Source organism: Silurus aristotelis (assembly GCF_946808225.1).
Source record: "Silurus aristotelis genome assembly, chromosome: 26".
Lineage (NCBI taxonomy): Eukaryota > Metazoa > Chordata > Actinopteri > Siluriformes > Siluridae > Silurus > Silurus aristotelis.
Window position 1 is genome coordinate 12,752,956 of NC_139599.1, and position 15,962 is coordinate 12,768,917.

General features: G+C 37.2%; 1 protein-coding gene across 8 annotated transcripts in view; it reads right to left on the reverse strand.

Annotated features, from left to right (window-relative positions):
* Positions 1-2,030: 2,030 nt before the first annotated feature.
* Positions 2,031-15,962, reverse strand: part of garnl3 (GTPase activating Rap/RanGAP domain like 3) — an 88,831-nt gene continuing 74,899 nt past the window's right edge. For 4 of the 8 annotated variants that reach the window (XM_083531774.1, XM_083531773.1, XM_083531776.1 and 1 more), the window contains exons 19-31: positions 15,784-15,810; positions 15,427-15,531; positions 14,296-14,412; positions 13,810-13,985; positions 12,198-12,356; positions 12,040-12,106; positions 11,253-11,360; positions 10,701-10,819; positions 10,241-10,376; positions 9,937-9,996; positions 6,228-6,446; positions 5,930-6,047; positions 2,031-4,644 (exon numbers count right to left, since the gene is read on the reverse strand). In XM_083531774.1, coding sequence (XP_083387900.1) covers positions 4,494-4,644; positions 5,930-6,047; positions 6,228-6,446; positions 9,937-9,996; positions 10,241-10,376; positions 10,701-10,819; positions 11,253-11,360; positions 12,040-12,106; positions 12,198-12,356; positions 13,810-13,985; positions 14,296-14,412; positions 15,427-15,531; positions 15,784-15,810 — 1,562 coding nt within the window. In that variant the 3' untranslated portion in view covers positions 2,031-4,493. The remainder of the gene's footprint in view (positions 4,645-5,929; positions 6,048-6,227; positions 6,447-9,936; positions 9,997-10,240; positions 10,377-10,700; positions 10,820-11,252; positions 11,361-12,039; positions 12,107-12,197; positions 12,357-13,809; positions 13,986-14,295; positions 14,413-15,426; positions 15,532-15,783; positions 15,811-15,962) is intronic. The other 4 variants (XM_083531778.1, XM_083531777.1, XM_083531780.1 and 1 more) reach the window with 1 other exon arrangement.

Consider the following 15,962-nt stretch of genomic DNA (forward strand, 5'->3'; position numbering starts at 1 on the left):
TTTATAAACTTCATGCACCATTACTCAACATTTAAGCAGGAGATTTTATCCTTGTTTTTATTGCTTTATATTCAGTAAGCTCCAGTCAAAATACAGTAAATAGATTCTCCTGGTTGATTAAGGAGACTGTGCTAAATAGAGACACACAGTTATTACAGTACAACCCTTAACCTAACCCTAACTGTATATTTTCTGACTTATTCTCTGATAAAAATAGAGGGGAAAAGATTACCTTGCATTTCTGTAAGCATTTACCTAGAAGTCTTTGGCGTCGCTTCGGAGACGGAGCCAGAAGAAGGCGGCCGTGCTGAGTGACACGAAAAAGAAGAGGGAACTACGTGTCCATGGAGACGAATCAATAGATTGAAGTTCAGCACTATATCACGAAAAACCGGGAGACTCTGTTGGCTAGTGGGTGCCTGCAACTAAATATCTCCAGAAAAGATATAGTGCAGTTGTTGCTAATTATTCTGTCTCCTATGTTTCTTTATCTGTTGGCTTTAGAATTTGTTGCCACTTTTCCTACATTTAAACAATAAATATACACACCTAGCTCCACAATTACTAGTAATGAAGAAAATACAGTAGATGTAATAGATGTAAATTTTGGTAGACGTTCCAAAGTTCTAACCATGACCTAAGTTTGAGCTTGTTGGCAGAGAGAGAGATAGAGTTAAATCTCCTGATACTCCATGCTATTTATTCTAACAATGTGACAATTCTTATTAAATAAAAAAAGAAAATACACGCCCACATTACAGATTCTCAACCCAAACATAAAATTTTTTCTGTATATCCATCCTTCATTTTACTGCCAACGACTTCAGTACTGAGCTCTACTTATTTACATATTTGCTCACAGAAGTTCCAGTAGCATTTAACAGTTGCTTATAGTTTAATAGGGAAAAAAAATGCTTTCAACCCTGCATGCCTTCATAGAGGTGGCATCTAATTGTAGTTACAACATTGGAAGCTCAGAGAGAAGGATTAAAGATCCATCTGTACTTCTGTTTAGTTCACTTGCATGGAAAGGGCATCAACCAATGGTTGGATTATGGCAGCAATTTTTGGCTAACGATCTCTAAATCGAAATTAGATTTAGAGATGGTTAATCAAAAATTGCTGCCATAATCCAACCATTGGTTGTAAAATACTTTCATCTTCTACCAGCCAGGTTCATTACAGCTCCGTTGGTGGTTCTTACATATTGCCTTTCAGATTTGGAGCTATTTGTTTTTATTCTCATTCATAAATTCACTCATAATCGATATAAACGCAGACCTGATGATGGGTATAATAGGGAAAGATTTAAAAACAGTTAAACAAATAAACATTTCATTACAATTCTTTCTAACAACCTTTTGGTCAAAATTATTGTTTATTTGTTTGTTTTTGTTTTCATGTACAGTACAGACCAAAAGTTTGGACACACCTTCTCATTCAAAGAGTTTTCTTTATTTTCATGACTATGAAAATTGTAGTCACACTGAAGGCATTAAAACTATGAATTAACACGTGGAATTATATATGGAATTATATACATAACAAAAAAGTGAACTGAAAATATGTCATATTGTAGGTTCTTCAAATTAGGCATCAAGAGAATGCCAAGAGTGTGCAAAGCAGTAATCAAAGCAAAAGGTGGCTACTTTGAAGAACCTACAATATGACATTTTTCAGTTGTTTCACACATTTTTGTTATGTATATAATTCCATATATAATTCCACGTGTTAATTCATAGTTTTGATGCCTTCAGTGTGACTACAATTTTCATAGTCATGAAAATAAAGAAAAATCTTTGAATGAGAAGGTGTGTCCAATCTTTTGGTGTGTACTGTGTATATATATATATATATATATATATATATATATATATATATATATATATATATATATATATATATATATATATAACACACACACACAGACACACATAAAAGCAGGTAAACGTTAACCAAACCTGATACTACATGCAATTATACATTATGCCGGTTCAGTGGGATAAAACCTAAAAAATTATTCTGACCAGTGAAATTTCATAAATATTTATTTAATATCAATGAACAATACGAACTACAGCAGTGATCTACAGCACTTGCTCAAATGATCATAATAATATTAATAATAATAATAATAATAATAGATTTGTTTGAGGCCACATCTTAAACACAACCATTTACAAGTAGTACTTGGCATTAAAAACAATGGCAATACAATTTTTAAGACACTTGGTGTTTTTTTTCTTTGTTTTTGTTTTTTTTCTTAGTTTTTTTTTGTTGGTGTTTTTTTTTCAATTTCAATATTAGCAACAGTTTCAGCGACAGTCTAAACAGTTAATATTGATTCGAATACAAAAATCCACTGCGGAATACAACGAGGAACGAGCCGACAGAGGGACGGGAGGCAAACAAGAACAAAAATGTAAAATTGGAAACATCGTCTGTCAGTCGCCACACCGTCCACTCCGTTCCACGGGGAGCATTAAAACTGCAGTGCAAATATAATACACTGAAGATCAAAATTTGCAAAAAAAAATTTCCAATTTTGCTTTTCAGTCACGCTGCTACTAGTGTTGGATAATGGTTGTTGAAGCATATACAGAATTAGAAAGAAAGAATTGGTTCGAGGGCATGCATTTTGCGTAAGATGATGCCAGTCTCCCCCTATCTTACATGCCCATGTTTCCATCTCCCTTCTCATTGTGTGAGATAGGACATAAACATGTAGATTATTATTTCATGATTACTTTAATCCTTCTTTGGCCTATTTAAGTAGAACGTAATCTGCAGTGTGAATTCAAACCTTTGTCTGACATTATTCCCTTTTTTTAATGTAAACTGTCTTGTGAAGATATCAAATCCTAATTCTAGTGTTTCAGTGTACAAAATCCCTTTTTTAGTTTTTAATATGATTCAAGGGAGGCATGCAGGTGTTCAGGAGCCCTTTTAATCCTTTTTTTTTTAAAGAGTGCACTTACATAGTATTATATTAGAGCCGGCAACAAGAGCCGAGGAGCGTGTGCTAATGAAACAAAGCTTGTGTCCACTTAATAAAACAGCCATAGGTAGTTGTTTTTTTTTATAAGTGTTTCTAACTACTTGCCTCATGGGAATTATGATCCATGTCCTGTCTGATTTAATGCAGTTTGCAGGGAGTTGCAAAAAAATGGCACTTGTGGGAGACTTCTGCCCTGTTTGCCAAGATTGTTAGATTGAGTGTTTCATAACATTAAATATACCTATATACTTTATTTTCAAGTTTCATCATTAAATATGTTTACACACACCGATCAGGCATAACATTATGACCACCTGCCTAATATTGTGTTGGTCCCCCTTTTGCTGCCAGAACAGTCCTGTGCATCAACAGCATTAACTTCTTCAGCAGTCTGAGCTACAGGAGCTCGTATGTTGGATCGGACCAGCCTTCACTCTGCACGTGCATCAATGAGCCTCGGCTGCTTATGACCCTGTCGCCAGTTTACCACTGTCCCTTCTTTGGACCACTTAAGATTGATACTGACCACTACAAAACTGCAGTTTTGGAGAAGTTCTGACCCAGACGTCTAGCCGTCACAATTTGTCAAACTCGCTTAAATCCTTACGCTCGCCCATTTTTCCTGCTTCTAACATTTCAACTTTAAGGACAAAATGTTTACTTGCTGCCCAATAAATAAATCCACCCACTAACAGGTGCCATGACGAGAGATAATCAGTGTTATTCACTTTACCAGTCATAATGTTATAATGTCATAATGTTATGCCTGATCGGTGTATATACAGTATATATAATATAATGTGTTTATCTTCATGTGTGCAGATGTATAGATACTTTATTTTTGTTTAACTCTTTAAAATAATTACAGTGTGCAATTGACAGATAAATCACAACATGATTTACATTTTAATCGATAATCTGACTTAGATGCTTAAGATTTACATTCAGGCTTGGTTGCGATGCGATGCGATACTATGCTATGCTATGCTTTGGATCATATCTTTTGACCTGGAAATTTGTTATGACCCCAAGTCTTCCATGGCTACATTATCATTAAGTGTATCTGACAAGTTCTGTGTCATCAAAACCTGATTGAGGCCCTGCGATTTACTTCATACAGGAGGAAGCCCTCTTTTTTTCTCTCGCATTTTTATCCCACAGCTCATTTACTTTTTCTTTTCCTTACAGCATATTTGATATTATTATGACTGTTGCCAAGTTCAGCTTGAGTCTCAATGAAAAGACAGAAACACACATACACACGCACGCGCACACAAACAAGCGCACACAAACAAGTGCATTTTAACCTTCATATCACACTGGTTATTGTAAACTCACTCAGGTGCAAAGCTTTGTGAAGCTCCATTTCTACATCACCTAGTGTAGATGTGGACGGATACAAAAGTAAAAAAAATCCAAAAGAAAAAAGAACTAAACACATAGAGCGCATGTAGCATTGAGGAGGGGTGGCAAGAGACACATTACGGGATTGTCATCACTTCAGGTCCAGGATGTCCTCATCGAAGGATGTAGAGAGTGTTAAAGTGCTGGTCAGGGGTGGGCTGCCCTCAGGAGGCTCCGCCTCTGAACCGGAGGAACAATGTCGTTGAATGTCAATATCCCCATCAATACACTCCAACCCGACTCTGGAGGATTAAACATATATTGTTAAGAACAATTCGAATATGTAGACAGCTGCATGCTTCTACTCCCATTACATGCTCCTCGTTTTATACACAGAGTCTTCTATACATCACACACACTAAAAGTAGCAGCACATAACATGCTTGCACTGATTTGCAGAAGGTCTCCCCAACTTCTTCATCTTTCACAGCGGATCATCCGTCTCCACACCCCCTGTCCTCTACATCTGTCTCTTTCAAACCAACTACCTGCATGTCTTCCTTCACCACATCCAAAAACCTCCTGCTTGGTCTTCCACTTTTCCTCCTTCCTGATGGCTCTATCCTCAGCATTCTTCTATCGATATGCCCCATGTCCCTCCTCTGCACATGTCCAAACCATCTCAATCTCGCCTCCCTCATTTTGTCCTCAAAACCTCCCACAAGCGCCGTCCCTCAGAATGTCTCCGCAACTAATATATTAAAAAGACATATGACTGTTTTTTTTTTATATTATTGATAAGAGCATTTAGAGAAGATGTTTTATAAAACATCCAGGAAGAGATTTAAATAAAGGGGACACTTGATTCACACACAGGCGGATTCCAACTTCTCAGGCCAAATCCATTTGCAAGACGCTTTTGTTTAGGACAGGAAAATAAGTTTACCTCCTCAGACAACTGTTGCGTTTACAGCGTGGGAAGAAAGCATCAGATCTACGGGTCTTTGATGCGCATGCGTTATTATTGTCCCAAATAAACACTGAGCTGCGTCCAAACTATGTCTCTGCTTGTCCACATTAGTACATAGCTTTTGGTTACAGTCATGTGAAAAAGAAAGTACAACCCTTTAAATTCCATGGGTTTAACAATGACAATCAAAATCAGCTGGTCCTTGTTAGGTCTTAAAATTTGGGTAAACGCAACCTCGGATGAACACCACCACATATTACACTGTCATTATTTGTTTTTACAAAAATCAAGCCAAATGATCATCTGCATATGTGACCACCTCTATAAGTTTTAGCAGTTTGCTGGTCTGAAGTGTTGTGTTTTCAAACTATTTAAAACGCATCATTCTATATCCACAAGTTAAAAAACATTTAAACAACTGCCGCTTTTCCCAGGAGAGGACGTCCCAGCTAATTTACCACAAGGTCAGACCATGCAATGCTCAATTTTGTGTGCATGGGGTCGATTGGGGCGGCTCACTGACAAAAAAAAAAAAAGATTGAACTCCATCCTTTTAACCATTGGAGACAAATCATATGTAATGGATTCATCAATGATCAAGGGATCAAGTAACTTACTGCTCAGTGCTTGCGATCACTGCTGGTCGCCTTTTCTCCTCCTCCTTTGTTTTTCTGCTTGTCTTCCTCTGTTTCATGGAGCCACTGTCTGACTTGCTACTGGGTTCTTCAGCTAAACCTGGAACAAGAAGCCCAAAACAATCTGAGTACCCAGTCAGAACCACATGCAGCATGTATTGATCATGTATTCTCCCAACTCAAGCATTTCATTGCTTATTTATAAGATCAAATGCATAATTGGCTGTCTGTTAAAAAAAAAAATTCTGGCTGTTAAACACACACATGCACACGCATTTACCCAGCAGTTCTTTCCTTGTTCGGCTGGCGATCTCTTTGATCTCCATGCGAGACAGTGAGAGAGAGGGAGTGGTGGAGATCATGGAGGTGGGACCTATCACACCAGGCGCTGCACCCATGAGCATCTTACTGACTAATGGCGATTTAAGTGGCCTCTCTATGCTTCGCCCTACTAGGTTACAGAGTGGGATCTTATAGATGTGTTTGAAGGGAGCTTCGCCTGGAATAAAACGAGAGCAACACAGTTAAACTTTCATTCGAGGAGACAAAAAATCAGATATTGCATTTTCCTTTTATTGGTACTTCAACAAAAAACATTGAAACAAAAAGTTTAACTGTAGGAAGTGAACTGCATTCCCTTCAAGGTGCCTTTTTTAGGGTTTCTGCACATTTTTAATTAAAAAATTTTAGCCTCAAATATCGTATAAGATTTTTAAGACCATATTTAACTATAATATACTATAATAATACTATAATGATAATAATATATAATAAACTATAATATACGTTACGTTACAATCAGTCAGAATCAGACTGTCAGGGATCCCCCCTGCCACGCCCCCCTCGGTAGCTGTCAGGGATTCACTCTGCCACGCCCCCCTCGATAGCAGTCACGCTGCTTTCCTTGATTACTGACAGCTGTGGCTCATTAAAGATCAGACTACTTAAACTCACGTTCTTGAGTCACAGGCTGTCGGTCCTTATATTGTCATGCCGGTGAATCGCGTGGCTGCTCATCCGCCGGCATTCACCGCTGGCTCTCTTGCCGAACTCCGTTTCCGTATTAGGATTACTCTTCGCTTTTGCCGCTTTTATTTAAGTTTAAGACTCTGAGTTTCATGGGTGGATTACTCGTCTCGAGCGGATATCCTTATTTGTTTTCTATCCTCGGCCTATGAGTGTTTTTTGGTTTTGAACTATCTTAATAAAGACAATGATAGGATTATATCTGCTTCCGCGTCATCAGCCTGACACAAAACATGTTTAGTCGCACAGTTGGGGGCGCTGTACTGTTAAGTGCAACTGTTGCCTCACAACGTAACAACCAATCACGTTTGAAAACACATATTTTACGTTTAATACGATCATAAACACATATTTTTCTCTCCAGTTTGGCCTTCCGTCCACACCAAGACGGCGTTTTCAGTCAACAAAAACAGCTTTTCGAAAACGCTCTCCAAAGTAAATCAATTTAAAACGAACGTTTTGTGAGCGTTTTCAGACTGTGGATGAGCGTCAGTGCTTCAGTGTGGAATGAACTTTTAGGAAACGATTGGAAGCGAAAGTGTTTAGACAAAAATGCCATTTTCAAATGTATCTGGATTAGTGTAGAAGTAGCCTTTGTGTAATAAAATAATATTGAATACTACTTAATTTTATATTTTAGAAAACTGAATAGAGCAATAGTATGGAAACAAATATTTTTTCCATAATAATCCGGACCTGGAAATCACTCAAATCAAATCCCATACTTTTTCATACTTTTCCAAAATGCATAGGAACCCTGTTTCTTCTGCAAGCCTTTATCCAGGTCTTTCTCTATAAGGTCTTTACCCAGCACATAATTCGCCATCAGTCTGCTACATTAACACTGCATAAACACTACACCCCAAATAAAAAATTTTTTTATCCTGTTGTACAAAAGATCAGAATAAAATGACACTGTTTACCACTAGAGGTCACTACTACTATGTCGTTTTAGGAAGTTAAATAAATATTTAGCTACTAACTTTGTAACTGAACCCCAAGTATAAAAACCTAAAAAAAAACCAAAAATGAATCAATGTATACCACATTAGCAGAAAAGGTAAAACAGCTTGACCTGCAGTACTGTAACAGTGTTGTCATATAGTGACATCATTTTGCAAGTTAAAAGAAATATAAGCATGCAAAGGTGCATGTGTTTATGGAACCACCACACACAAAAAGAAAAAAACAACAACACACATATATAAAGGGCTTCATCCTAAAGTGGTGGGGGAAAAAATGGTCAGGAAAAGATCATGACCTTGAACATTTCTCCAGAATCATTAGCTCCAGAACTTCTTTTGAAAAAAACCTTTGAGCAGTAAAGAATGATTTTTGGTTCGACTGGGGTATGTATAGTATATGAGGTGGCACAAAGCCAAAGTTTTGTTAATCATTTATCATAATGGGGAGAATTAGGGAATATACACATGAAAATAGACTAAAGTTAACTAAAGGTTAAACTGACCTTAGAAAATGCCCATACTCACTGTTAAACAATAATTAAAACGTTTAAAATAGCCAGAGCCGAACCTGCCTGAAAAAGTGTATTTTATTATCTCCTAGTAAAGAGAATAGACCAATATTTCTCCAAGGCTCATGGATAGTACTTTATGGTACTTTCCATGGCTCATGGAAGTATTTAATGCCACAATACTCTGAATGCTACCCCAGTCTACCAGCAGAGGTCGCCATCACCTCAGTACTAGTTTAGTTGCCTCAAAAAAAACTTTACATTTGTTCCTGATTCTGATTCATGAGTGCATTCATGCATTTTATTTAGTAGTTGCAAATATAAGGACATTTTACAAAGGTGCCACTGATTCTGGAGTTGACTGTAGGTTCTAGATGACTTATTGAGCATCGACGTTTCAAGATCTGTGCATTTCTGGACAAATATTCTTTTAAACTATGAAAGGAACATTTGAGGTGCTGAATTCTTCAATATTCCATTTAGAACCTGAGAATATCAAGGTCATGTGGCAATGTCTGTTTTCACAACGCATGCACAGGCGAAGAAAAATCCCTCCTAAGGTAAAACATTAGGGACCTCCAAAAATATCACACATATCAGGACAGGGTTGATACGAAATACAAACCATAACATGTTAGGACAGGGCCAATACTAAAAAAGTTTTTATTTTAAACATTTTTAACCAGTCAATCAATTAATCAATCGAATTTGGCCAGAGAGACATATTTATCCTACCATTTAATAAATTGTGGTTTGTTACATGTATATATAGTGAATATATAGAAAATGTTTTCAGTTTATTGACCCAATTCCTATCGGAAGACATATGTTGTAGATAATATACTATATATACAACATATTCCTCTTGTATTTCTGCATCATGAACCAGGAAAAATGTATTTTATAATGCTGTATAAGTAAAATGTGAACAGCAAATGCTATACAATTTTGTCCCATGATGCAGAGATGTCAGCTGCATGTGGCTGATAAAAGTGCCAGGATGTACTTTTGTTACAGCCCCCAAATATGTCTCGAATACTGAGACAGTTAGAGACAGAGGTTTAGAGAGAGAGAAAAAGAGAGAGAGAGAGAGAGAGAGAGAGAGAGAGAGAGAGAGAGAGAGAGAGAGAGAGAGAGAGAGGCGTTGACAAAAGTATCCATGGTAACAAAACAATCTGTTAGTCATGCAGTGGCAAATGTAGCCTTCTTTTATCCAGAGGTGACCCTTCCCTGCCACCAAACACCTTAATATTTCTCTCTCTCTTTCTCTCTCTCTCTCTCTCTCTCTCTCTCTCTCTCTCTCTCTCTCTCTCTCTCTTCCAAAAGAAGGGATGGCCACATTGTGTTTACTGAAGAGCTGCTTAAAGCCCAGTCAGCATGTGTCTGTGAATAATGAGAGCAGTACAACGGCACACTTCCACGGAAGTGTGTGTGGGTGTTAGTGAGGCATTATGGGTATGGCAGGCAAAAGCAGGAGTCCCTTCAGTACCTTCAGAATCTTTAGACATGTAGAGGGAAAGCTTGGTGCCGTAGGGGATCCGAATACAATCTGGACCAGGGGACGGAAAGAAAACGTTACACCAACCCATCCCACACAGATTAAAAACTCAGAAAGAACACACCATTTTAATACACGCAAACACACACTGGTCACCACAAAGCAGACATGGGTACATAAAGAACATACTGTCCAATTAATCAAAACATAAGAACATGAAAATTCATGTATAAAAAAATAAAAAAAAGTTCCTGTGATTTAGTGAACAGAAGGAAAAAATTCAAATGAGACATACCATCACCGAGGGGTGAGGGGAAAATAGGCATCTCATAGCCTGTCGGAGTTTGAGGTGAACTCTGGGAACTGGTGTCTCTGGAGCTACAGTTGGAGGCAGAGTTGACTGGAGCTGATGATATGAAGTAAATGTCAGACTAAAGGAGCAAAACAAGAAAAGGAAACGGCATCAATAAAGCAGCATTTGAAAATGTTGGCATTAGCAACTAACCTCATCACCTCTCTAAATAAACCATTTATTTCACCAAAGGTAATGCAAACCAAACATTTTAACAAATCTATTTATTTAAATATCTAGAATATAGTCAAAATGTATGTACTTTTTTTGTTTTTAGAAAATTGCAGAAAACCAAATATACGATCATAAAACCTATTTTAAGACATTTCGATTTTCTCAGGTTTTTTTTTTTTTTCATTTTCAATAAATCACATATTTTAACTTACATTAACATGATACTCACCCTAGATGCAACCAGATAAAGCTCTGGGACCACAGCAGTGTAAACCAGGTTTCCGTTTACCACCAGTCGGATCTCTATAGAGTCGGTGGTGAAGGCCAGAATGTAGGGGAATGCGCACACTGTAACACAGGAAGTGACGTAACAAAGAGATCACCAAATAATTATGATTAATGCGTCCTGAAGGAAGTAAGGCGACTTTGCACTGATTAAGAAAGTATCATCATTGTATCGCATGACACAAAGCACAAAAGTATAATCTGTATTACACAGAATTTAACACGCAACACAAATCTTACTTAAAGCACTAGTACACTCGGTCTTATTAAAGTGCATGTTAAATAAACTTAGGATAAAGAAATCCCAAAACTATATGGACACACTATATACTGAATATAAAAGCTTACCAGGTACAAGTACAAACACACAGGCTTGCCAAGCCTCACTACACATTTACATAATAAATCTACACAAATACTAAAGAACAACATACAGCGGGGAAAAAAGCACGGACCTGGTATAATTGTACAATTCTAATAAAACCCAGTCACTTACCAATACCATTAGGCATTTGATTCCAGCTGAAGTGAAAATCAGAAGAGTTTGGCTGAATCATGGGTGTGGCCCCATTAAACGGACACACCTTCTTGTAGGCGCAGAGATCTACAAGCAAACAATTTGCAGGTATCTTAAAGGACATTAAAACCTCAAAATGAATTTACTGAGTCACTTACAGGTCCAGGTGATGTAAGTTCAAATGTTTTGTCGATATCGATACAGTAATTTGTACGTTTTTTTTATTGGGTTACAGATTTAAAAATAATCAAGTGATCTTTTTTTTTTTCAAATGTTCATTACTTAAATAATATTTTAATGAATTGTCCTCCAAACGGGTCTGAATACATAGAATGAAGAATTTTAGTTTTGGATTTGTAATACATTTGTAAATGTTTTGGGATAATAATCAGCTTGAAGACAAAATTAAATACAATTTCATTACAAATCAAAAAAATATATGTGTGCAAAAAAGTTCTGAATACCTCAAGAGTAATTACGTCAATTTTACACGTTACATGGCTGTAGTTTACACGTTTTTTTCTTGACTGATAGTGTCCACCCTTAATAACTATCAGCTTTAAAAACGTATTATAATGCAACATAAAATTTTAATCCAATTCAAAAATGTAAATACTATGACTGATATAATGATAAATGAATAAAGAAGACGGCAAAAATTAAGTGCCAAATGTCAGATTTATTTGGATATTACTGCATTTTTTATTATTAATTATTATTGTTGTTGTTATTGTTATTATTTTGATACATTTTTACAGACACTTACTGTTATAGCAGAGCAGTAACCCGGCCTCGCCATCTTCATACACGTCTATAGCCGCTACAAAATTGACCTGCAAAAACAAACCCACGAATACCGACAATCAGCTGGTTGCGAATCGACGTGCTAGACATAATCTATGAGTATCTACGTGTGCTGCTGACCCGGTTGGAGTCCACATGGTGCAGTCGGTAGGCGTCCCCTGTGCTCTCATTGATCAGGTCAAACTGGTGTTTGTATGCCACGCAGATCATGTGATCATTCTCTCCTGTCGGCCCATCGACCAATGCCATGACAACTGGAGAATCACACAGGCAGATCTCCTGTGTGGCGTATACAGACAGGGATCAAGGACAATGGTTCCCTGCGATTCCTGCACAGCCTGTCGTATTGTGTTCAGCTTCGCCAAATGTAAGGATTTGCTCTAACAAAAGTCGATGTTTGCTTTACACTTCATGAAAGCAGCAGAGACAGAAATACAGCACACAAGCAGAATCTTGCTACCTGAGTCAATATCATGTGCAAGTTGTTAGAAGATGATAACAGTCAATAGTGACTTTTGACTTGCAGACAATTTTTTTTAATATGTATTCATCCCTTAGTGGCTAAGCCAGTAAGTGACTTTAAGTGGGATTGTGTAGTGCTCCCTAGCCATAACCGCATAACGCTTTCACTAGCGAGTCTGCTATGTTAGCTGTACTCCACTAACATGTGATATTGGTGCCATAATTGAACTTTCCTCTCAGACCTTTGCCTACATAGAGCTTGAGTTAAATAATGCTTCATTGTAAGACACTGTTTGCAGTTTATTCTGTGAAACCAGCTGAATAATACATAGCTAGGCCTGGAACACCTGTATTAGGACACCTGACTTTCCCATCCATATGTGTTTCTTTCCCAAACTTTAAAGGCACACAATTGTACAGGACATCTTTGGATGCAGTAGCTTAAAATTTTCCCTTTGCTTGAACTGGAAGATCCAAACCTGTTCCAGCATGACAATGCCCCTAGATATGCTTTACACAAGTTGGAGTGAAAGATCTCCTGCTATAGAGCTCTGACCTCAATCCTATTAAACACCTTTGTGATGAAATGGAACGCTGACTGCACCCCAGGCTGCTGCACCTCACCTACATCAGTATCTGACTTTACTAACACCCTTTAGTCTGAATAAGCACAAGGCCACTCCAAAATCTATTGGAACATCTTCCCAGAAGGGAATTATTAGAGCAAATTGGGACTAAATGTGGAAATCGCTGCTCAAAAAGCACATACCATACTTGTGACCAGGTGTCCGCAAAAAACCTGTTGAAGTGTCCTATGATGTCAAAAATGAGGCTGAGTTAAAGATACACGTCAACGCATTCTTTACTTTTATTGGCTGAATCTGGTGACGTATTTCTTTTACTCCGCCTTTTTTATGTCAGAGGACACATCAACCAATAAACAAGCTACTGTAATGCTATTGATTTCTTATAGTATGTGCTTTGCTGTACTGTATTTACATTTGACTTCCTTTTATAATTAATAATTATATTTTTAGCAATGAATTTCAATATTTTAACATAAAACTCCATAAAAAGAATTCCATAAAAGTGTTTTGGTCTATGGTGCTATCCGAGAGAGACCGGGGAAAATCAGCCAAACAAATTAGTTATGTGTCAAATGCAATTACGCGATAAACCGGGGGCGTGAGATTCGAACCGTGCTAAATCGGTGATTACTGCAATTCAGTATAAGCAAATCTTATCAGTATACTTTCTCATCCTCTCCTACCCGGATGTACTGGAACTCCTCAACAGGGGAGTCACTCGCACCGATGCTTGTGCTGACACAGCTGAGGCAGTCGAGACGCGGGTGTTTCCTTGTTATAAGGAGGAGCTTGTTCCTGATCGCCGCCACAATGCGAAGCTCCACACCATGGTGTGTGTTTATGGAATACAAATGGCAGCCTAAATTGACAACATAAACCAAATAAAAAATGATGTATTGTTTTACCCCTTTGCCCCAACCCCAATTTTTTTTGGTATCAATTGTATGGCCAATAAAATATTAAAAATATCCTCCTCTCTTGCCATCCTACAGTATAAACACATGGGTATTGGTCATACAATTACAAACATGGGTATGACAAATAAAAATGTTCTTAATAATAAATACTATATTTGTAGCCATTGCAGTGATTATTTGGCATAATATGAAATAAATTGCAGAATAAGTCCAAGTTTACATATCAGTGTGTACAGTTAAAATCTTTTATACCTTTGGTTTTCTCCAGTTTGTTCTCTCTGCTGTCACATTTGGTGCGCACCAGCTGCCTCTCCTCGATCCCGCGCTTAAGAGCGCTCAGTTTATACACGTACAGTCGGGCGTCTTTCCCTGAAATACAAGCGAAAACACATATGTGACACTGATATGAGAAATAGAAGGCAGATTATAATATTTTATCTTGCATCAATTTCGCAACATGCTGTTTTTGTGTTAATTTGATGTTGATTGTAGGAAAGACACTGCTGTCATGTTATGAGTCCAACACAGCCAGGCGATAAATCAAGCACAGCAGTTCCTCATTACAGAAAGCCGAATTGATTTTCTTCTATTTGTCAAGCAGGCCTGTTGATTATGAGTTAATAACATGCCAAAACAATTATTCAACCCTTTTCACTGCTATTTTTGCTTTCTTGATGTGTTCGCTTCTTAAGTAAACGTATAGCACTTATACACACTAAAGGAAGTCCAACAGACTTCTTATACTATAAGACTTCTTATATTTCCTATTTGCTGGCTATTAAATTGCCGTAACTATACAGAGATCGTCTAGAACTAGAACCAGAAACTCTGAAAGACAGTGTTTTGTATAGGTGTCTGCTATTTCCACTCGTGTCTCTCTAATGAGCTTTGAATATAGATAACAGTAAAACCTAAGACTCACACTAACTCTGTATGTGTGTCTGTGAGTGTTTATAGGAAAGTGCTGTTTCCACAGGTGTTACAGAGCTCATTAGGACCCAAGATACTGTTTTGCACACATTCTTTGCATTCTGTCGTCCTTATTACTTTCATTATTTCGTCTGGTCTGTTTATTTTGGTTGTCAGGTCTATGCTAATAAGGATAAAAAAAAGCAACGTACAGCAAATCCTTGGAAAAACTGAGATTCGTATAGAAACTCACTAAATAAGACAGTAACCTCGGCTCACCGAGTTAGTTTCACTAGTGTGATTTCACTCAGTTGTATTGCAAAAAGGGATCAGAAACATGCTCACAGTAATTAATACAAGTAAAGCTTTCCCCGAATAGATAAACACTTTGACCGGAATTTCTACTTTCTTTGTACTAATCATTTCTAAGCGAAAAGCAGACGTTCAAACGAACACTTTCTCACAAACACAAACCTTTATCAGCCCTCATAATAAGAAGATCCTGAGGTTCAAGTACATGCATCTGTTTAACTGCCAAAGTCTTGTCGATCACTTGAACCGGAGGCAGAGATGGAGAGTCTGATAAGGAATGAAAAATAACAGTAAACAGTTATTTAGCAAATAAATAGATAAATATACATATAAAAAAATTATATATGTAACATAAACCTGTAACTACTTTGTATTAGAAGTTGTCTCGGCTTTATTATCATCATGTGCAGTGTATATTTTTAGAGTATGACATAATCTGTTATTTACTACTACAGGTACTACAATTAATTAGAAATTAAATATGTAGCATTTGATCCACCTGTACTGATTATATCTTACCTGCACTAGAAAGCAAGGGATCCGAGGCTACAAAAACAAAGCAAGAACAGATTTGATCCAATAATATATGAATTATTTTTATTGCAATGTATGTCTTCCTATATACATTTTTGAGACGGGCTTCAAAATTTGACAATGTACAGAAATTCACATATTTATGTATGAAAAACTATATTTGA